The 23,071-nt window shown below is 49.3% G+C and overlaps 2 protein-coding genes across 2 annotated transcripts in view; both read right to left on the bottom strand.

The window, feature by feature from the left end:
- Window positions 1–23,071, bottom strand: part of LOC130493984 (hippocampus abundant transcript 1 protein-like) — a 163,714-nt gene that overhangs the window by 62,845 nt on the left and 77,798 nt on the right. The gene's annotated exons all lie outside the window — the stretch shown is intronic.
- On the bottom strand, window positions 2,694–22,766 carry CDC34 (cell division cycle 34, ubiqiutin conjugating enzyme). The gene is made up of 5 exons (XM_056867617.1): window positions 22,590–22,766; window positions 10,532–10,618; window positions 5,891–5,988; window positions 3,321–3,455; window positions 2,694–2,904 (listed from the first exon to the last, which is right to left on the bottom strand). Exons 1-5 carry the CDS (start codon window positions 22,764–22,766, stop codon window positions 2,694–2,696), a joined length of 708 nt encoding a protein of 235 aa, XP_056723595.1.

The raw sequence follows: 23,071 nt of genomic DNA, 5'->3' as shown, positions 1-23,071 counted from the left end.
TAAGGAAGATTGGCAGTCACTAGACACTAAGCCTCCTCCGGGGGGGGGGCGGCGGCGGCTCAGGTCTGGAGTTTCCTGCTGGCTCAACAGTTTTGATTTTATTCATCATGTGAGAATGGGTTTGTTCTCCCAGACCTCAGATGGATTTTCTTGGTATATACATGGCCACTCCCTGGTTTTTATTGGCTGCTTTTCTTCAGATGATTTAATGAGTCTAAGGATTTTATTGTGTGGCATTTAAGTGTCACGACCTGAGTTCGATCCCAACGGAAGTTGGTTTCAGGTAGCCGGCTCAAGGTCGACTCAGCCTTCCATCCTTCCGAGGTCAGTAAAACAAGTACCCAGCTTGCTGGGGGTAAAGGGAAGAGTGGGGAAGGCACTGGCAAACCACCCTGTAAAACATAGTCTTCCTAGTAAACGACGGGATGTGACGTCACCCCATGGGTCAGGAATGACTTGGTTCTTGCACAGGGGACCTTTACCTTATATTTACGTGTTATGCTGTCGGGCACTGTTTACTGATAACTACTTATCCGTTTCAGGGGCAATCGTTTGATGCATTTTGCAGAGGTCTCATCAGAAGCCTTCTGGCCGAGTCCTTTCACATAGTATACTTTTTAAAACATGCTTTCAGTCTTCAGGGAACCGCTTCCAGATCAGCTCACGCCATCTCCAGCAGATCTTTGGAACACTGCCAAAGACTGAGACATGTTACAGGGCAGTGACGCTCCTAAGGGGTCCCTGGCCGAGCCTGAAGTACCTGGACATTTATCAGAGGGGGTTCGTTGAGAAGATCAGAAACCCAAATACAGGCTTGCCATGTAAGACAGACTGCTTGGTGCAAACTGCCCCCGAGATTTAGCCACAGGGGTCTTTTAAAGCACACAAAACAAGACAGCAGTGAGGCAAGAGGGCAGGCCCTTGTGGAGCAAACCCAAAACCCTTCACAAAGAATTGCCAACTTGAAAGCCTCTGGAAATAAATGTGAGTATATAAATACGAGTGTGAAAGCTGATAGGAACAGATTCCTTTGAAATGTGGTGTTGGAGGAGCTTGTTATGGATACCATGGACTGCCAAAAAAGCAAATCATAAGAATATAAGAAATGCCATGCTGGATCAGACCCAGGCCCATCAAGTCCAGCAGTCTGTTCACACAGTGGCCAACTAGGTGCCTCCAGGAAGTCCACAAACAAGACGACTGCAGCAGCATTACCCTGCCTGTGTTTTACAGCACCTAATATATTCAGCATGCTCCTCTGATCCTGGAGAGAATAGGTATGCATCATGACTAGTAGCCATTTTTGCTAGCAGCCATGAATACTCCTCTCTTCCATGAACATGTCCACTCCCCTCTTAAAGCCTCACAATCAGTGGGTTATAGATCAAATCAAGCCTGAACTGACCCTAGAAGCTAAAATGACTGAACTGAGGGCATCGTATTTTGGTCACATTATGAGAAGACAAGAGCCACTAGAAAAGACAGTCATGCTAGGAAAAGTTCAGGGCAGCAGGAAAAGACCCAACAAGAGATGGATGGACTCAATAAAGGAAGCCACGACCCTCAATTTGAAAGACCTGAGCAAGGCTGTCAAAGATAGGTTTGGAGGACATTGATTCATAGGGTCTCCATGAGTAGGAAGCGACTTGATGGCACTTAACACACATATAAATACGCCTGACCATCTGTTCCAACATGAACACCTTATCCCTACTGCAGGCAGCACTTGGGCAGTGCCAAGCGTTTATATGCACCTTCATTTCAAAGTCCTTTTATTAAATAGCTTCAAAATCATGAGGGGGGAAAAATAAAGACCACAAAAGCAAGAACGCCCACCCTGTGTTGACGGGGGGGGGGGGGAGTTTCCTCTCTTCCCCCCATCATCATCTGCCCCTGAACTCCCACCTCTTTCCAGCAGCCCCCACTGGTTTTCTCACATATCCCAGTTGCAAATGAGCCCCCCCCCAAAAAAAAAGCGTTGGGGGCCGGACCCCCCAAGCAGCGGAGGAATTTAGAACTTGGGGAAACTGGAAAAGGAACTCGAGTGCCCTCCAGTGGCTAAAAGCGGCATTGCGATTTCGGTCAGGCTCTGGCGTGGGAATTTCGAAGAAAAAAAAGGACAGGCTAGGGGAAAAACTACAGCCAATGTGCTCGACTGCCTATTCTGCCCACCCTGCTTTCCTAAAACAGCCCTTGCTAAGAAGTCTCCCAAAGTAACATGGCATTAAAAAAAAAAAAAAACAGCACAAAGAATACACTGTGCCGTTAAGATATCCTTGCAGGGCTGGGGTGGGTGAGGGGAAGCATCCTTTGCCTTCTCTTTAATGCCGGCAGGAAACACCTGCTTGATTCCCAGCGACAACTGGGGATGGGTCTGCAGGGACCGGCTACCCTCTCCTTCCATTCTCCCAGCTGGAGAAGACACAAAAACCGCAGGCCCCTGCAGCGCGCACCACACCCCCCCGCCCCTTCAAGCAGAAGCCGAGTCTCCCTTTTTTTTTTTTTTTTTTTGAGGTAGAGAGTTTTGTCTCGGGGCTAAAACAGGGTCGCGGGTCTCAGCCGGCGGGTTGCCTCCTGGGTTCAAGTACAAAAAAATGTCAAGACAGTTTATTGCTACCCTCAGGAGGCAGCGGGGTGCGAGGGGTGGGGTGGGGGGAGGAGAGGGAGGAGGCGCCTCAGGAGGGGACCCCTCATCAAGATTCCTCGTTGCCGGAGTCGTCCTCGTCGCCATAGCAGCTGTCGACTTCGTCATCCATCTCGTCGTCCTCATAGTAGTCGTCGTAGAAGAGGTCGGAGCCCTCGTCCGGCGCGGGAGTCTTTGTTTTCACGCAGTACTCGGCCAGCGTGGTGGGAACCTTCACCCCGTCTCGCTCGGCTTCTACCTTGGTCCCGAGGACTTGCTTCCTGGAAAGCAGGAGGGGGACACAACACACTGATATAAGAGGGCTGCTGAGCAAAACCTTTTTACCCCCCATCTTCTCCGGAGACCCGGTAGTTTACAAGAATAAGAGTTGTTTTTTATACGCCGACTTTCTGTGCCACTTAAGGGAGACTCAAACCGGCTTACGACCACCTTCCCTTCCCCTCCCCACAACAGACACCCTGTGAGGTGGGTGGGGCTGAGAGAGCTCTAAGAGAGCTGTGACTAGCCCAAGGTCACCCAGCAGGCTTTATGTGTAGGAGCGGGGAAACAAATCCAGTTCACCAGATTAGCCTCCGCTGCTCATGTGGAAGGAGTGGGGAATAGAACCCAGTTCTCCAGATCAGACTCCACCGCTCCAAATCACCGCTCTTAGCCACTACACCACCACCCCACCCACCTGATGATATCTGTGTATTCCTGATCCTTCCCTTTACTCTCCTTCCACTTCCTGTACATCACAGAAGCATCAACGTTGGCCGGAGAGAATGTGTTTGGTTCATTGAGCAGCGAGATCACGCTGAGGAGGATTGTCCTGGTACGAGGCGGGGTGGGGTGGGGGAGAGGAAAACAAGAGAGTTAACAGGAGACAGACTGGAGAATCAGCCAGAGCAGAAAAGCTGCTGCCAAATTACAGGAGAAGCAGCCAGAAACAACCGGAATTGTAAGGGTCCTTGCCAAAAGAAGACCTGACTGGCTGCACGTATACTCTCTGCTGAACCAAAAAGCACCAGGAGGCAAATTGCCCGTTCATGGAATCATAGAGTTGGAAGGGCCATCTAGTCCAACCCCCTGCGCAATGCAGGAAATTCACAACTACCTGCCTCCCCAAACCCCCAGTGACCTCCGCTCCATGCCCAGAAGATGGCAAAAAAAAAAAAAAACCTCCAGGATCCCTGGCCAATCTGGCCTAGAGGAAAATTGCTTCCTGATCCCAAAGTGGTGACCAGCACTACCCTGGGAATGCAAGAAAGGGCCATGAGAGCCAAGCACTGACACAACCATTCCTGCCCTCCCTCTCATGAACTGCCTAAGTTCACAGAATCAGCATTGCTGGCAGATGGGCATCTAGCCTCTGCTTAAAAACATCCAAAGAAGGAGAGCCCACCACCTCCCCAGGAAGCCTGTTCCACTGAGGAACCACTCTGATTGTTGGAAAGTTCTTCCTAATGTTTAGCCAGAAACTCTTTTGATTTATTTTCAACCTGTTGGTTCTGATCTGACCTTCTGGGGCAACAGAAAACAGCTTGGCACTCTCCTCTATATGACAGCCCTTCAAGTACTTGAAGATGGTTATCGTATCCCCTCTGTCTTCTCCTCTCTAGGCTAAACATACCCCCAATGACCCTACTCCATGTCCAGATGATGGCCAAAAAAAAAAAATCTTCCACGATCCCTGGCCAATCTAGCCTGGAGGAAAATGGCTTCCTGACCCCAAAGTGGCGATCGGCACTACCCTGGGCATGCAAGAAAGGGCCACGAGAGCCAAGCACCAACGCAACCCTTCCTGCCCTCCCTCTCGTGATCTGCCTCAGTCCACAGCCTACTGCCAAAAACCAGTCATCGAAGGCAGGCATCTTCACGTGACACTCTGTAAGCTTCACAGAGGGTAACGGCCCACTCTGACAAAGGGACTCTTTTCCCTTCTTCCATCTTTCACACAGGCTTGCCTTTTCTTCACTTAAGAAAGTCCATGTTCTAAAAATGGTCCATAAAGGGAACTGGCAGTCTGGAACACCCCAATCCAGCCTCGGGAGTCTTGTTGTCTGATCACATGAAGCTGCCATATACTGAATCAGTCACCAGGTCCATCAAAGTCAGTACTGTCTACTCAGGCCTGCAGCGGCTCTCCAGGGTCTCAGGCAGAGGTCTTTCACATCACCTACCTGCCTAGTCCCTTCAACTGGAGATGCCGGGGATTGAACCTGGGACCTTCTGCATGCGAAGCAGAGGCTCTACCACTGAGTCACGACCCCTCTCCATGGCTCTCCAGTGTCTCAGGCAGGGGTCTTTCACATCACCTACACACCTAGTCCCTTTAACTGGAGATGCCGGGGACTGAACCGAGGACCTTCTGCATGCCAAGCAGAGGCTCTGCCACTGAGCTACAACCCCTTCCCTGTGCTGCCCGTAACCCCCATTACCTAAGGCCTGGCCCTAGACCAGTCAGCTCACCATGCTTCTGGTTGGGGATGAGATATCCAGATATTCACTGTCTGGTGCAAAGGATTCTAAAAACTTTTACATCTCTCTCCCCACCCCACCTCCCTTTGGAGCTCCTCTTAACAGGTCACGTTTAAATGCATATGCTTTGTGTCCGGTTTCTTTCGGCTCTGTTTCAGACTTCTGCAGTCCAAACCCAGCCGTGCTGTTTTATTGGACGTCCCATGCTGCTGACTGCATTTGTACTTTGCCATTCATCTCAGTGAGAAAGGCAGACTATGGATAACGTAAATAAAGAATATCTACCCTCATGAGGCATCGCTATCTAAAGGAAGCTGTGGTGGTGGAAGGGGGCTGTCAAGTCACAGCTGACCTATGGCAACCCCACAGGGTCTTCAAGGCAAGAGACGTTCAGAGGTGGTTTGCCATTGCCTGCCTCCGAGTGGGCTGAGAGAGTTTGGAGAGAACCGTGAATGGCCCGAGGCCACCCCAGCAGGCTTCATGTGGAGAAGTGGGGAATCAAACCCAGTTCTTCAGATTAGAGTCCACCGCTCTTAACCACCGCTCGTGTGGAGGAGCGGGGAATCGAACCCAGTTCTCCAGATTAGAGTCCGCCGCTCACGTGGAGGAGTGGGGAATCAATCCTGTTTTCCAGATCAGAGTGCACCCCTCTTAACCACCGCACCACACTGGCTCTCAAAGGAAGTTGTAGCAGCCATCATTTTGAAGAAAGACCATATACGCACAAACACATCTAGATAGGCCCCATTCTTTCAGATTGTTTGGAATCAGAAATCAGTGGCTCACCTCACGTTCTGGGTAGGATTCCATCTTTCCGAAGGCAGCTCCCCACTTTGCGGGTCATCCACCGGTGGGTGAAGGATGGAGATGCAAACATCTCCAGTCTGAAGGAGTGGTGGTGGGGGAATGTGAGAGAACAATGGATTAAAATGTGGCAAAGCCAGCCAGTCTACCGGCAGGTGCAAATCCTTTGTCCTCCTAAGAGGACTCTGGTTCCCTATCACGATACAAGCTTTCAAGACAAGCTCTTTCCTCCACAAGGGCCCACAAACGCTCCTGCTGGGGGCGGGGGGGGGGTCATTTAGTTCTGGCTCCTGCTGCCCTCCCTGTCCAATTTAGAACAGAAAATTTAAAAATACCCCAAATGTTGAAATTATCAAATATTATCATACAATGCTTACAAATTAACATATGTGTTTAAAGCTATACAAAACACATATATTGTTTAAGCTTCCCAATATTACCATGTTAAACCATAGTTACAAAACATGTTTTAAATAAAGAAGATTGGTTTTTATGTGCCGACTTTCTCTACCACTTAAGGGAGACTCAAACCGGCTTACAATCACCTTCCCTTCCCCGCCACACAACAGACACCCTGTGAGGTAGGTGAGGCTGAGAGAGCTCTAAGAGAGCTGTGACTAGCCCAAGATCACCCAGAAGGCTTCATGTGGAGGAGTGGGGAAACCAACCCAGTTCACCAGATTAGCCTCCGCTGCTCATGTGGAGGAGTGGGGAATTGAACCCGGTTCTCCAGATCAGACTCCACTGCTCCAAACCACTGCACAACACTGGCTCTCTAAATAAAGAGACTGCAGTTACAAAAATATCATCACATGTAAAAATGTGGACTTTTTTTAGTTACGCAGTGGTTTCAAAGCAGTTTAACAGCTGTGACCTTGTTCCAATTAGCTGTAACATGGTAATATTGTGAAGCCTAAACAATATATGCGATTGAGCCAGTGTGGTGTAGTGGTTAAAAGCGGTGGTTTGGGCTGCTTTAGCACTCAAAACTGCTAAAGCATCCTGTTGCGATGCGGTACTTCAGGGGTAAGTCTGGAAGTGACATAATCACGCCACACGCATGTAATCGCCATCCCAGCCCCACCCCAAAAACCTCCCGCCAATGGAGAGGGGGGACCTGGCAACCCTAGAAGGCTGGGAGGCAGCGGAGCCGCGGCTACTTGGGGGCCTTGCTGTGGGTGAAGACTAACACATGAAGGTGCCGGATACTGAATCAGACCCTTGGTCCATCAAAGGCAGTATTGCCTACTCAGACTGGCAGCGGCTCTCCAGGGTCTCAGACAGAGGTCTTTCACATCACCTACCTGCCCTTTAACTGAAGATGCCAGGGATTGAACCTGGGATCTTCTGCAGGCCAAGCAGATGCTCTACCACTGACCACAGCCCCTCCCCTAAGGAGAAATTTAGGCAAAGGCTTTACAGAGAAGGGAAAGCAAAGGAGGGATTCTCAGGGCAGGAGAGCAAGCAAAGGCAGAACCACAAAACTATTTGGGGATCGGAAGGGGACAAGGAAAGCGGGCAGGGCCTATTTTAACCACTCCAACTACAATTCACGCAAACACTGATGCATTCTGGCTCATGCCAATCCCTGGCATGATAAGGCTGACCAGGCTTACCAGAGTGAATAAAATCAATGCTTTAAAATGATTTAGCCGTTAAAAAAATGCCCAGCTTCTTCCTTTAAAGATCGCCTGGTTATAATTAAAGCTGAAGACAAGCATGTTAAAAAGGTAACGGCTGGCTCTCTTTAATAGCCTGAGTTCTAGCCTCTATATAAACGAAGAACCAATTTGCTCAGTTCAATTTGGTGGTGGAAAGCGCCTTCAAGTTGCAGCCGACTCATGGCAACCCCATCAGGATTTCAAGGCAAGAGACATTCAGAGGTTTGCCATTGCCTGCCTCTGCATAGCAACCCTTCACTTCCTTGGTGATCTCCCAATCCAAAGATTAACCAGGGCTGACCTTGCTCAGCTTCTGAGATTTGATGAGATCAGGCTATCCTGGGCCATCCAGGTCAGGGCAAAAGACATACAGAGGTGGTTTGCCATTTTCTGCCTCTGCATAACCACCCTGAGACTTCCTTGGTGGTCTCCCATCCAAGACTAACCAGGGGTGACCCTGCTTAGCTTCCGAGATCTGACAGGATCAGGCTAACTTGGGCCATCCAGGTCAGGGCAAGAGATGCTCAGAGATGGTTTGCCATTGCCTGCCTCTGCATAGCAACCCTTCACTTCCTTGGTCGTCTCCCATCCAAGGATTAACCAGGGCTGACCCTGCTTCACTTTTGAAATCTGACGAGAGTGGGATAGCGTCGGCCCTCCAGGTCAGAGCTCAGTTTAATTTACCAACCCTTCATCTCCCAACCCAGCACAGCCATTTTCATCTCATGACAATCCACCCACTTGCTCAAACTAAGCTACCTCATTAGGATAAAATGGAGCAGGGAGAAAAACCACGAACCTCAACCGTGGCTCCTTGGAGGGAGGGGTAGACAAAAATGTACTAAATAAACAGCAGCACAGGCAGCAAAGGCCTAAAAATGGGAGGGGAAAACCATTGCTCTCTCTCTCTTCCAAAGTGGGCCCTGAATTCCTTGTAATTGAATCACTGGATACAGGCCAACAGGTACTATTTTGCAGGCAATTTACCTCTACTTAACATTCTTGGAGTTCAGCACCATGATATACGTAAGAAGCAAAAATTATCCATTTAATAAGCTATTATGTGCTATTTCCTAGTATTAGGAACAATCTAAAAATGATAACCGAGTTACACCTTCCTTGATGGAATAAATACTCTTGTTTAGCTGGACATTAGCATGTTTAGTGATCCGATGAGCACATCGTTCACGCAAAAAAACAAAACAAAAAAAGTATTACAGGCTGAGTATCCCTGATCCGGACTGCTTGGGACCAGAAGTGGTCCGTATTTCGGATCTTTCCGTAGGTTGGAATTGCTGTATATACATAGTGAGATATCTTGTGGATGGGACCCAAATTCATTTGTTTTATATACACTTTATACACATAGCCTGAATGTAATTTAAAAAAATTATTTTTAATAATTTTGCGCACACTGAACCATCAGAAAGCAAAGGTGTCACTATATCAACAGAACAACTGTATCAGCTGTTACAAAAGTACAAAGAGTTTAATACGGTCCAAGACCAGCATAAAAACATACCAGACATACATACATTACATAACACATATAAAAGTGTATCAAGTGTGAGCCCCTATAACATCTTACAATCTCTCACTCATAAAAGCCGTTAAGTGCATAATTTAAAAAATATTACATGTTTGGAATTAGCATAAATCAGATTTCTCAACCAGGGGGAAACAAAAGTGTCATACAAAATTAAGTCAACAAGTCCTTTGACGTGAAGCTATTTTGAGCCAATAGGAGATCGAGACAATCCATATCCTTGCTTCAATTGTTACTTCCCGTCTCCACTCGAATTGCAGCATTGGAGACACTGGGAGGGACTTGTAGTACAGCTCTCAGGAATTTGGATTGGATTTTCTCCAACCTGGAGTAATTTGCTGTGTTAATAAGCGGCCCCCCATATAACATTTGGGAAAGGGTTTTGGCTTTATACAACTTAACAGCAGCTGTAACCGAGCGTCCAAATTTTTTTTAATATAGCTGCGGCACTTTTTTGGGCATTGGCGGAGACATGGGCTATGTGAGAATTCCTGTTGCCTGAAAGACCACACCCAGGTATTTATAGCAGTGTACCTGCTCTATCTTAATCCCATTCAGACTCCAGGAGTGCAGTTTTGGTTTATTGGCAAAGACCATTACTTTAGTTTTTGAGTGATTAACCTTGAGTTGATTGTCAGTGCAACAGATCGCAAGCAGGCGCAATGCCCTCCTGATGCCAATAGGTGTTCTAGAAAGAAGAACGGCATTGTCCGCATATAGTAACAGAGGAATGTGCCTGTCCACCAGTTTTGGGGGGTGCAGCTCTTGCTTGTTTAAACATGCTACCATATCATTGATGTAAAAATCGAACAATAATGGCTGTTAAACAAGAGCAACAACAAGCGAACAATGGCGGGATTTCAGTCTCCACCTACGATGCAAGGTACACTGTACTTTATTGTTTTAGGTGAGAGGAAACATTGAAAGCAGTCAGCACGGAACTGCCTGCATGCCGGCTCGAAGGGTCCAGCTTTTAGATCAGTCTGGATATGGGATGTCCGGATAAGAAGAAGAGTTGTTTTTTATATGCCGACTTTCTCTACCACTTAAGGAAGAATCAAACCGGCTTACGATCACCTTCCCTTCCCCTCCCAACAGACCCTCTGTGAGGTAGGTGAGGCTGAGTGTGACTAGCCCAAGGTCACCCAGCTGACTTCATGTGTAGGAGTGGGGAATCATGTTCTCCAGATTAGAGTCTGCCACTCACACGTAGGAGTGGGGAATCGAACCCGGTTCGACAGGTAAGCCTCCGCCGCTCATGTGGAGGATTGGGGAATCAAACCCGGTTCTCCAGATCAGAGTCCACCACTCCAAACCACCACTCCACAACGTTGCATAAAGGATACTCTACCTGTAACGGAAAAGCCCGTGTGATTTCCACAGACCTGATTTAAATCAACCCACTGTGCCACATACCTCGTATATGTTAGGGTGCCACATTTTTGTCAGGAATCTGAAGGCAGGTGGTGAATAAGGGTAGTCGATGGGGAACCTGAGACGAGCCTGCAGAGGAAGAAGAGTGGAAACATGAACAGAGAAAGCGCAACCAGCCCCGGTCGCCTCTTGCAAACCCGCGTTCAACTGTGTTCCTCCACAGTGCTTGATGTGCAGGCTAGGATCTGAGCACACACACAGACACCCCAATCCTCAATCTGCAATCCGAGAATTCGGTCACATCAGTTCTCATAGATGACAGAACCAGAGCATACTGTTCTTAGAAAGCGGCGTAGAGGAAAGGAGTGCGAACAGAGAGAAGTATAAGGTTCTGATATGAAACTCATGAACTATTGATAAAAATTTTAGTGTTTGTTGTTCGGTTATCTCAAATATGATGTACGGTATATGCTCGGGTATAAGCCGACCCAAGTATAAGCCGAGGTGCCTAATTTCACCCCCAAAATGGGGAAAAATTAGGCACCCACGTATAAGCCGAGGGGGAAATGCACCCCTCCCCCCCACCGCAGGCTTACCTGACCCGGCTCCAGGCGCGCAGGCAGGCGGTGGCGGCGGCCCCCTCCCTGCACGCAGGAGGCCCCACAGGGTCAGCTGGCAAGCGGGAGGACCGGCCCGGGTGAAGTGGAGGGGTGGGGGGGGAGGTGTGGGGGGGGAAGAAACCGCCACTGCTAAGCAGAAGGCGGGGTGGGGTGGGAGGTGAAGAAACCACTGCCGCCGCGCAGAAGGCGTGATTGGGTGGGGTGGGGTAAGAAACTGCCGCCGCAGTGCAGAAGGCGCGATCGGGTGGGGTGGGGGAAGAAGCCGCTACCGCCGCCGCGCAGAAGGCGCGATCGGGTGGGGTGGGGGGGAGAAGGCGGGACAGCCCGCCCATCAGCTGGCCGGCGGGAGCACGCTGGGAGAGGGCCCGGCAGGCGAATTACCGTATTGACCTGAGTATAAGCCGTGGTGAGTTTTTTAAGCCAAAAATAATGGCTAAAAAACTCGGCTTATACTCGAGTATATACGGTAGTTAATTTATGCTGAATTACTACAAAGTAATAATAGAACATAAGAAAGGCCCTGCTGGATCAGACCCAGGCCCATCAAGTTCAGCAGTCTGTTCACACAGTGGCCAACCAGGTGCCTCTAGGAAGCCCACAAACAAGACAACTGCAGCAGCATTGTCCTGCCTGCGTTCCACAGCAACTAATATAATAGACATGCCCCTTTGAGACTGGAGAGAACAGGTATGCATCATGACTAGTATCAATTTTGGCTAGTAGCCATGGATAGCCCTCTCCTCCAGGAACATGTCCACTCCCTTCTTCAAGCCTTCCAAGTTGGCAGCCATCACAACATCCTGGGGCAGGGAGTTCCACAAGTTAACTATGCGTTGTGGAAAGAAAGACTTCCTTTTGTCTGTTTGGAATCTCTCACCCTCCAGCTTCAGCAGATGACCCTGCATTCTAGTATTATGAGAGAGGGAGAAAAGCTTCTCCCTGTCCACTCTCTCCATATCATGCATAATTTTATAGACCTCTATCATGTCTCCCCTCAGCCGCCTTCTTTCCAGGCTAAACAGCCCTAAGCGCTTTAACCGCTCCCCATAGGACAGTTGCTCTAGTCCCCTAATCATTTTGGTTGCTCTTTCCTGCACCTTCTCAAGCTCTGCAGTTTCCTTTATTAGGTGTGGTGACCAGAACTGTACACAGTATTCCAAGAGTGGTCTCACCAGAGATTTGTACAATGGCAGTATGATATCAGCAGTTTTATTCTCTATTCCTCGTCTAATTATGGTCAGCATGGAATTTGCCTTTTTTCACAGCAGGACTTTTGTATTCATAGTGAGAGTCCTTTGTTAGGGACAGAGAGCGGGTCCTTCTCTCCCCCAACCCATCTAACGTCCACAGAGACTCCCTCCGTTTCGTATGAAAGAGGGAAGTAGATTCTCTGTCTCGGGGAACAGGACAGAATTGGCTTCCCTGTTTCAACGGGTGGGGGCACAGAGCCACTGCTGCCCACAGTCACCCGGCTTCCAGACCACCAGAAAACCACTGGCCAGAAAATGCGCTGGGAGGAACCAACAGCGCAGCCCCAAGAATGCTCACTGGCCGACAGACACCGAGAAGGTCTGAATTTATTTCTATGGCTCTTTGAGGACTGGATTGCCACTGGCAGCCTCTAAACACATGAACACCTGAAGCTTCCTTATACTGAATCAGATCCTTGGTCCATCAAAGTCAGTATTGTCTACTCAGACCGGCAGCGGCTCTCCAGAGTCTCAGGCTTAGGTCTTCCACATCACCTACTTGTCTAGTCCCTTTAACTGGAGATGCAGGGAATTGAACCTGGGACCTTCTGCGTGCCAAGCAGATGCTCTATCACTGAGCCACATCCCCTCTCTAGCTCGTCTCCTTCTGAAGCTGCTGTCCAAGGTCTTAGCAGCATCTCACTGGAGATGCCATGGGTTTGAACCCAGGGCCTCAGATACGTGAAGCCGGTGGTCTACTGCTGAGCCTTGGCCCCTCCTGATCCTGCAAAGCTGTTTGCTTTATTACATTTACGCCTCATTTTTGAACACCTCAAGCTGCCTTCTACTGAACCAAACCCTAGATCCACCAAAGTCAGTATTGTCTACTCAGAATGGCAGCAGTTCTCCAGGGTCTCAGGCAGAGGTCTTTCACATCACCTATCTGCCTGGTCCCTTTAACTGGAGATGCCGGGGACTGAACCTGGGACCCTTCTGCATGCCAAACAGATGCTCTACCACTGAGCCACGGCCCCTCTGGCTGTGAGGCAGGATTCAGACAAGCAAACGATAAAAGACTCTGACTTGAGGGGAGATTGGTGGGTGGGATTTTGCCTGGGTTCACCTTCAGGACAGGGAGCGGCAGAACTTCCAAGCCAAAAACACACTTTCCAAAACCGGAGGCCGCCTTTCCCAGTATCACGACTTGCGATGAGCAACAGTTCTGCGGGCTTAAATGCTAAGCATCACGCCCAACCCATAATACTCAGAATTCCACGGGGCTAGTAACACACTGCACAAACAAAGACTTCGGTCACCCTGACCCTGACGTCTTGTGGATGACCCACTTGTTTTCAATTTCCAGGTGAATAAGCGCCCCTCACATTACTGACTCCACGTCTTGTGATCTTACATACCTCTGCTGAACCATCCCTCCGCCTTCTGGTGATTGGGCTAGTCACAGTTCTCTTAGAGCCCTCTCAGCCCCACCCACTTCATAAGGTGTCTGTTGTGGGGAGAGGAAAGGAAGGCGATTGTAAACCGTTTTGAGACTCCTTAAAGGTAGAGAAAAATTGGGGTATAAAAACCAACTCTTCTTCTTCCCAAATAAATATGCTGCAGAGATCCTCTAGGCCAGCCTTTTTCGATCCTTATTCTGCCTGTCTGGCTGGTTATAGCCAGACACGCACCCCACCCTTGTGTCCCTGATCCTGCCCCACTCCCCCCTGCAATTTTGGATGAGGCTCCTGTCGAACTGGCCAAACAGCATAAAAGTAAACCAAATTCTCTTTACTTCCCTCTCCTGCACACAGAGGTCAGAAGAGGGGGCAAAAGGTGTGTTTTGGAGAAGGGTATGATTAGTTTCAAGAGCCGGTTTAAAATTTCAGGTCCCCTCTGCAGCCTCAGTTCAGAGAAATGCGGTAGCTCAGTGGTAGAGCATCTGCTTGGCATGCAGAAGGCCCCAGGTTTAATCCCCGGCATCTCCAGTTGAAGGGACCAGGCAGGCAGGTGGTGTGAAAGACCTCTACCTGAGACCCTGGAGAGCCACTGCCAGTCTGAGCAGACAATACTGACTTTGATGGACCAATGGTCTGATTCAGTACAAAGCAGATAGGAAGGGGCCATGGCTTGGTGGTAGAGCCTCTGCTTGGCATGCAGAAGGTGCCAGGTTCAATCCCTGGCATCTCCAGTTCAAGGGACCAGGCAAGTAGGTGATGTGAAATTCCTCTGCCTGAGGCCCTGGAGAGCTGCAGCCGGTCTGAGTAAATACTCACTTTGATGGACCAAGGGTCTGGTTCAGCATAAGGCAGCTTCACGTGTTCAATCCACACCCCTCTCACTGGTCTTGGGCTTCCCGGCCCACCTGGTCCCTCCTGCCAGCGCACCTAATTCCATCCCTCCTTTCCCAGGCCCAGTGCGAGAGCCCCGCCGGCAAAAACGATCTCGCCCGGCAGCTAAATGGTCTTTGACGCTGGAAGCATTCCATCACAACAATGAAAAAGGCAACACACGCAAGTCAGCCAATGGCCGGGAAGGGCTCACAGATACTTTACGGCCTATGAAAACACCTGCAACAGCGAGACAACATGCCAATTTATATTATATATACAATGAGTCACACAATGCAAGAGCTACAGCCGCTCCCTTCCTGCCTCCCGGAATTTATAAGGTCTGGGCCCCCACCCATGATTGCTCCAATCTCTCTGGACTGAAACCAGTTCAGGCTTGTGAAAACCCTCGGCTGGTGAACAAGAATCACTCCCGTACAACCGAGAAGGGGGGGAGAAATTAGGTGGCTCCCTTTTTGAACACATGAAGCTGCCTTATACTGAATCAGACCCTTCCTTGTTCCATCAAAGTATTGCTTATTCAGGCCGGCAGCGGTTTTCCAGGGTCTCAGGCAGGGGTCTTTCACATCACCTGCCTGCCTAGTCCCTTTAACTGGAGATGCCGGGGATGGAACCTGGGACGTTCTGCATGCCAAGCAGATGTTCTATCACTGAGCCACGCCCCCCCCATGGTCACATGAACCTACCTTAGACCCTTGGTCCATCAAAGTCAGTATTGCCTATTCAGACCAGCAGCGGCTCTCCAGGGTCTCAGGCAGGGGTCTTTCACATCACTTACTTGCCTAGTCCCTTTAACTGGAGATGCCGGGGATTGAACCTGGGACCTTCTGCATGCCACTGATGCTCTTCCACTGAGCCATGCCCCCACATGGTCACATGAAGCTGCCTTATACTGAATCATACCCTTGGTCCATCCAAGTCAGTATTGCCTACTCAGACTGGCAGCGGCTCTCCAGGGTCTCAGGCAGGGGTCTTTCACATCACCTAGTTGCCTAGTCCCTTTAACTGGAGATGCCACTGGGGATTGAACCTGGGACCTTCTGCATGCCAAGCAGATGCTCTACTACTGAGCCACGGCCCCTTGCCACGGATGGTCACATGAACCTGCCATACTGAATCAGACCCTTGGTCCCATCAACATCAGTACTGTCTACTTATCTCCCCTTTCAGGCTGTAAATTGAGTGACAGTTGTGGACTAGTAACTTTTGTACAGTTATTTGAAAGCTTGTAAGCGAAGCACCCGTCCGTGGTAAGATGTTGAATAAGATTATTCAGGGCGACGAGACTGTGAACCGCTTGGATACTGCAATAAAATCCTCCCCTACCCCCGGCCTGACCCAGCTGAGAGCATCTCACAGATCTACTTTGGCAGGGGCGCAATTCTTTCGAAAAACGTAGGAGCCAGAATAGTTGGGAAATTCCAGTTCTCGGGCCTTTGCATCAGCCTTGCATGCCAGCTGCAAAGCCCAATGCCCTGGGCATGGGTGGCTATTGGCCATGTAGATTTCTGCACCCCTTAAGACAAGCGAAACCAGGCAAGAACATCCATCCAGTACGTTTTATCCTGCCCTTCCTCTGAAAAGCTCCAGGCAGTGAAGCAGGTTAGGCTGACGGGAGTGGCTGGCGAGGTGTAGTGGTTAGGAGCAGTGGACCCTAATCTGGAAAACAGTGTTCGATTGCCCACTCCTCCATATGAGTGGCGGACCCTAATCTGGAGAACCAGATTGGTTTCCCCACTCCTCCACATGAAGCCTGCTGGGTGACCTTGGCCTAGACACAGCTCTCTCAGAACTCTCTCAACCCCACCTACCTCACAAGGTGTCCGTTGTGGGGAGGGGAACGTGATTGTAAGCCGGTTTGAGACTCCTTAAAGGCAGAGAAAATCAGGGTATAAAAACCAACTCTTCTTCTTCATCTGGCGACAGAGTGAGGATTTTGAACAAGCTGAATCCAGACAAGACAGATGTAATGCTAGTTGGGAAGTCTGATATTCATCTAGAGGGAATAAATCCACTTGTCCTAGATGGAGTGACGTGGGCTTTTTCAGAGCAGGTGAAGAGCTTGGGTCACAGACTTGGCCTTGATGTTTCATAGAATCAAAGAGTTGGAAGGGACCACGAGGGTCATCTAGTCTACCCCCCTGCACAACGCAGAAATTCACGACTACCTTTGCAAAGAAGGTTGGTGTGGTGGCCAAGCGATCCTTCTATCAGCTGCATCTGATTACCCAACTCTCTCGTTACCTAGACTGAGCCAATCTGGCCTCGCTCGATCCATGCTTCTCTAACCTCACAGTTTGATTACTGCAACTCTCTCTCGGTGGGCTGCCCTTGAAGACAACCCGGAAACCACAACCGGTCCAGAACATACCGGTCCAGAACCGGTCCAGCCTGAACATACGCTGCCCGTTTTGAAACAGCGACATCAGCTGCTGGACTGAGCCGCCACCTCCCTTTGGAGGATGGCTGGGGGGGGTGTCGAGGGCTATTAATCAGGGATAGAGAAAAGCAGCAGCCGGCCCAGCGCAACGGGAGCAGTCATGGAGACCCCTTGACATCAGTGTTTCTTCTGGGACATGAACTAGAGCAGGGCTGTCCATCTGGGGAGGGGCTGTGGCTCAGTGGTAGAGCCTCTGCTTGGCACTCAGAAGGTCCCAGGTTCAACCCCCGGCATCTCCAGTTAAAGGGACTAGGCAGGTAGGTGATGTGGAAGACCTCCGCCTGAGACCCTGGAGAGCTGCTGCCAGTCTGAGTAAACAATGCTGACTTTGATGGACCCAGGGTCTGATTCAGTAGAAGGCAGCTTCATGTGTGTTCATGTGTGTGATCTCATTTGATACAAGGGCCGGATATGACATAAATGTCACTTGGTCGGGCCGGGCCCTGAGCACCATAAAATTTAACACCAGGTACCGCAGATACAAACTTCATAGAAGACCCAGACAAAGCCAATTAATGATATTGTTTACTTTGACTTTTTAAAAATTCAAATACAAATATGCTCAAACAATAACACCCTTACAGGGTTAAGATTGGGAGAGGGGTGGTGGTGGCTGCCCCAGCTGGCCAGCCCGCAGCAAGCTCGCCAACCCAGGACAGGAACGTGGCTGCCCCAGATCGGGACAGGAGGGTGGGGTGGCTGCCTCGGCCGGCCAGGTAAGAGCTCTCATGGGGCCGGATCCAGCCCCCAGGCCTGACGTTTGACACCCCTGAACTAGTGTGTCTGTGGGACGGAGGCGGCTGTTAAGGCCCGAAGAATTTTGCTTCTAACAAGAGCAGCACATCTTGCTTTGGCTGAACTGTCACAGAAAGGCCCAGAAAACCCTGGGAACTGTAGTCCTGAGGGGGGGGCACTCTTCATCTGAGAATCCCAACACCCCCCTCCGCTTCACAGAACTACGAAGAGCCGAGAAGGGCTTTAATGCGAGTTTAAGATTTTTATCACGGTCACATCTGCACAACCCTCGTTTCAGGAAACCACAAACCTGTTCTAGGGTTATAAAATCTGTGGGGTGGGGGGGGGAAGGCACATAAATACTTTCAGACAGGGAGGGACACCTATCGATTCTAAAAATACACCGGAGTCCAGTGGCACTCGACAGACTATCGAGATCTTATTTACAACACAAGCCTTTTGGACCAGAACCAACCGTTGAATGCACGTGACGTGCAGCCGAAGGGGGGCTCCATTCCATGAAAACATACGATGGAACAAAATCTTGTTAGTCGCGGAAGAGCCACGAGAATCATGGTGTGCTTTCGCCGCAACCGACTAACGGGGCTACCACTCCGGAACGACTAACGCTTGCCCCCTGCCCAAACGGGAAACAATGAAAAAACCCCACACGCACAAGTCAAACAAAGGGAGAAGGTAACAGAACGCAAGCCCTCGTTGTTGGGAGAAGCACCAGGAAAACACACACACGCACCTCACGTGTGTGCGCTCTCCCCCCACCCCGTTCCGCTGGAAAGCAGCTTTCTCCTCCCTCAGCCCTCCCCATAGAGGAAATACTCAGATTCAAAACAACCCGACGATGAGGATGCCTGGAACCTGAGCTTAAGGGACAGAACACGTCAGGACAGGCACGCGGAGAATCGCCAAAATCTCTACCCACCGCCCCCCCACCACCAAGAGGAAATGCTTATCACTGCTAAGCTGCTGCTGACAAAAAAAAGTTCAATAAGAGTGAGGGAAAGAACGCATCCGTCTCCCCGTTGGATGACTGCTCTCAATCCCACGATCTACTAAGGAACCTAAAATGAGTACCCAGCTTGCTAGGGGTCATGTGTAGACGACTGGGGAAGGCGCTGGCAAACCACCCCGTAAACAAAGTCTGCCTAGTAAACATCAGGATGTGACGTCACCCCAAAGGTCAGTAATGACCTGGTGCTTGCTCAGGGGGCTACCTTTACCTTTTACCTAATCTTAAAGAAAACCTATATTGAGTTTTACAGTGTCATCAAGACAACGCTGAAGCCGTGGTAGGTACAGAACACCCCATAGAAACCCATACACACATGCACAAACATGCTCAACAACTGGCTACTGGGGTGTACCAAGCAAGGTTTCAATTACTACACTCACCACCAAGCACCAGAAACCCTTGGGGTCATGCTACCCTCTTGGAATGAACCCCTGTGACCCATAGAAGGAAAAACATTATACACTTCTAAATGCCCAAACCATAATCTTTTTTCAGCGCAAGTCCTGTAGTAGGATAGAAAATGTTAATCTATATACCTCAAGAACTTATTTTCGGGTCCCTTGGATTTTTCTAATCCCATCTACAATAGTGGGTGTTTACAACAACCCTTTCCTCCAAGGAGAAACCATCTACTCCTGGCGTAACCACAGAAATAAACTGAGGTGGATGTCATTCAAATATCACTTTCACCATGAATGTGCTAGGGAGTCGGATCCGAAGCCTTAGAGATCTACAACATGGGAATAATACTGGCCTGCCTTAAAGGGTGGTTGTGAGAATTCTTGCAAAGCACCTTGGCTTTAAAATGTTTGTTATACATTGTCCTCATCCTCAATATTGTCATAATACAAGAATAAAATAAAGGGCACCATTTCCTTATCTCCAGAGCTAGGTTTTAGGAGGTCACCAGCCCAGGCAAAACACCATCTGATCTCATGAGTTGATCAGAACCAGCCTCAAGATGACTCATGCCAGCTGTGTCTCCATCTAGCCTCTCCAGGAAGAGAGAGAAAGGAATAAAGGCAGGAAGTCTGGCTTGCCAAACGGGCTTGTAAACTTACCAATGGAACCTCATCTTCCAGAGCTGGCCTAGAGGAAGCGTCCTTTTGTTTACTTCCCTGAATCCCTATGACGTCGACCCTTTTTAGTCACTCTGCACCTCTTAATTCTCAGGCCTTGCTCATTCTTCCACTTTTGGACAGAAGAGACTCCCAGACAACAGAATACTGGCTACCAGGTCCTGAGAAGATGACCAGAAAGCGACTGTATCCTCCATTTTAAGCACCAGCTGGATAACAAAAGCACAGCCTCACATTCTCTCTGCTTCTCGGGCTTGGTGGCTTCCTCCTTTAGTAGAAGTGAACGTTTCATGCACCTGCCCTGCTCAACACAGTCGAATGGTTTCTGGTCCCTTCTGTCTTTCCATAATTCCCCACAAAGCGAGCATCTCTAACTTCACTCACCTGAGCCCGGGCTCACAAATAAGACCCCCAAAGATAGCTCTCGTCCCCTGCTCAGAGACATCAATTCAGGGGCCTAAAACAACCAGCTCTCTCCTCTTGAAGACTACTTTGCCTGAACGCATGTTTTAGTCACCACAGGAGACCAGGCCTGCCCTGTCCTGTCCATTACGACTTCCTCCAGAATAGGAGACAATTCTTAATTCCAATGTTATCATTGTGTAATAATCACTCTTCCCTTCCTCCCCCCAAAAGGAAGGGGGAACACCTCTAACAGTATTTTCCGGAGGAAACATCAAACTATTGCCCCAGTAACTTGATACTGGAAGGGGAGGAGATTTCCAACTTCCACTAGTTCCAGTAACTCACTACTTTGCAGGCAAAGGGAAGAAAAGATTATATGCCTAACGCTACTTAAAGAAGAAAAAATGAGTTTAGCCTAGTCCTATTGTTTACTGGCAATAGTTTCAACGGTTTTAAAATAATTGTTAAAAATGGGGCCAGGGGAAACAAAAATGTGAATTTCCCCTATTATTGGGAAGAATTATACCACTGCAGACTATTTGGAAAGAGCTTGTTATTTCTTTAAGGGAAGATAGGCATAACCCCCCACACAAACACACAGGATTGCTAGTACTGTAATACTGGGAATAACAATTATCATAGAGAGGAATCATTCCAATAATTTAGTTTATAGTGAAGGGGGGGAGATAAAATGCCTATGAATATTGGAAGAGGGGACAAGAGAGAATTATCAAATACTTATTACATGGAAGGATGGAGAAGATGGGAATTATCTCAGGCATATGGGTCATTTTGAACGAAGCGAAAACCCAAAAACATACAGACACCGTTCCGCACCTTTACTCAGAAAGGAGGAGTCGAAAGGTGTTGCCTCCAGTCGACAATCCTCCACTTTGCATTTAGGTGTTTACTTCCATCATCTCTACCTTTTCCCTAGTATTCATAGGATTAATTTTTAAACAGTGTAATCACTTTCATATTTTACCAATTCACATTCCTATTCATATTTACAGGCGGGAGGGAGCACAAAAAGAGTCACAGGAGGAAAACCCTCCTTCCAATCATCACCTCCAAGATTATCCATCTTTGTTAAACTTTGTTATCCATCTTTGTTAGACTAACAACCCCCACACCCACCCGCCTTTTCCCACTGTCAACTAAACTTCCCTCAACATCCCCTGCCTCCTGAAACACACTCAGCCCTCAACAGTCCAAGCGTCCCCCCATCACACCCCCTTTTTGGTTAAATTACCAACTCATATATTTTCCATCTGGGAAACCCCCCCCCCCGCCCTTGAATTTTGCTGGTCTCCTGACAAGCACAAGCCAAGGCCAGCCTTGGATAACCTTTGTTGAACGGAGGCATATTGATTAGGGATAAATCAATCTCGATACCTATTGAACAGAGAGTTAATTTGGAGAGTATTTACTCCCCCCCCAAAAAAATCTGTCTCATGGGTAGCTATTTCCATATTAGGTATACTTATACATCTACTTGGAGTGGAGATTGGGGGGGGGCTCTTATTCCACCCCCTTAATATTATGGGATGCTTTTTGAGAAATGAACAGAGGCATATTGATTAGGGATCAATCAAACTCGATACCTATTGAACAGAGAATTAATTTGGAGAGTATTTACTCCCCCCCCCAAATCTGTCTCATCGGTAGCTGTTTCCGTATTAGGCATACTTTAACAGCTACTTGGGGTGGAAATGGGGGGGCTGTTATTCCACCCCCCTTAATATTATGGGATGCTTTTTGAGAAATGAACAGAGGCATATTGATTAGGGATCAATCAAACTCGATACCTATTGAACAGAGAATTAATTTGGAGAGTATTTACTCCCCCCCCCAAATCTGTCTCATCGGTAGCTGTTTCCGTATTAGGCATACTTTAACAGCTACTTGGGGTGGAAATGGGGGGGCTGTTATTCTACCCCCCTTAATATTATGGGATGCCTTTTGAGAAATGAAAAGAGGCATATTGATTAGGATCAATCGAACTGATCAGAGAGTTAATTTGGGGAGCATTTACTCCTCCCCCCCCAACAAAATCTGTCTCATCGGTAGCCATCTCCATATTAGGTGTACTTATACAACTACTTGGCTATGGGGGGGGGGGAAGGCTGTTATTATACCCCCCCTTAATATTATGGGATGTCTTTTGAGAAAGGCAGGAGAGTTGTTTTCTCCTTTTTTGGGGGGGAGGGGGGTTTAAACTCTGACACCCCCCCCTCAGCCCCCTTTACTCACTTTGAAGTAGCCACCCTCGTAGTGGGTGTTGGGCGGCCCGAAGATGGCCACCTCCCAGTTGTAGAGGTCCCCCTCGTCCACCAGGCTGACTCGGAAGCCCTCCACCGGCTCCTCCTGGAGCCCCTTCAGTTCCAGCAGCAGCGCCTTCTGAGAGCTGGGCACGGCCGGCCGCGCCATGTCGCCGGGGAAGGAGAGGGACGGGGAGAGTAGGCCTCAACCGAAGCCGGGGACTCGCCTAGAGCACGACGCGGGCGGAGAACGAAGCCGCTGCGGACCCGAAAGAGCGCCGCCGCCGCCGAGACCCAGCCAGCGCGCGCGGTGTCACCTGGGACGCGTAGTTCCCCGGAGGAGTGGGGACGCCTACTGCCCGTGGCCACGCCCACCAGCCCGGTGTCGGCCAATGGCGCTGGGAGGGGGCGGAGCCCGAGCGCCGAGAGAGCGGCCGCGTGAGCGAGACGAGGCCGTAACAACAGTTCCCGGCA

The sequence above is a fragment of the Euleptes europaea genome, chromosome 2, assembly GCF_029931775.1.
Source record: "Euleptes europaea isolate rEulEur1 chromosome 2, rEulEur1.hap1, whole genome shotgun sequence".
NCBI classification, from domain to species: Eukaryota; Metazoa; Chordata; class Lepidosauria; order Squamata; family Sphaerodactylidae; genus Euleptes; species Euleptes europaea.
This window is presented reverse-complemented; position numbering and strand designations above follow the sequence as displayed.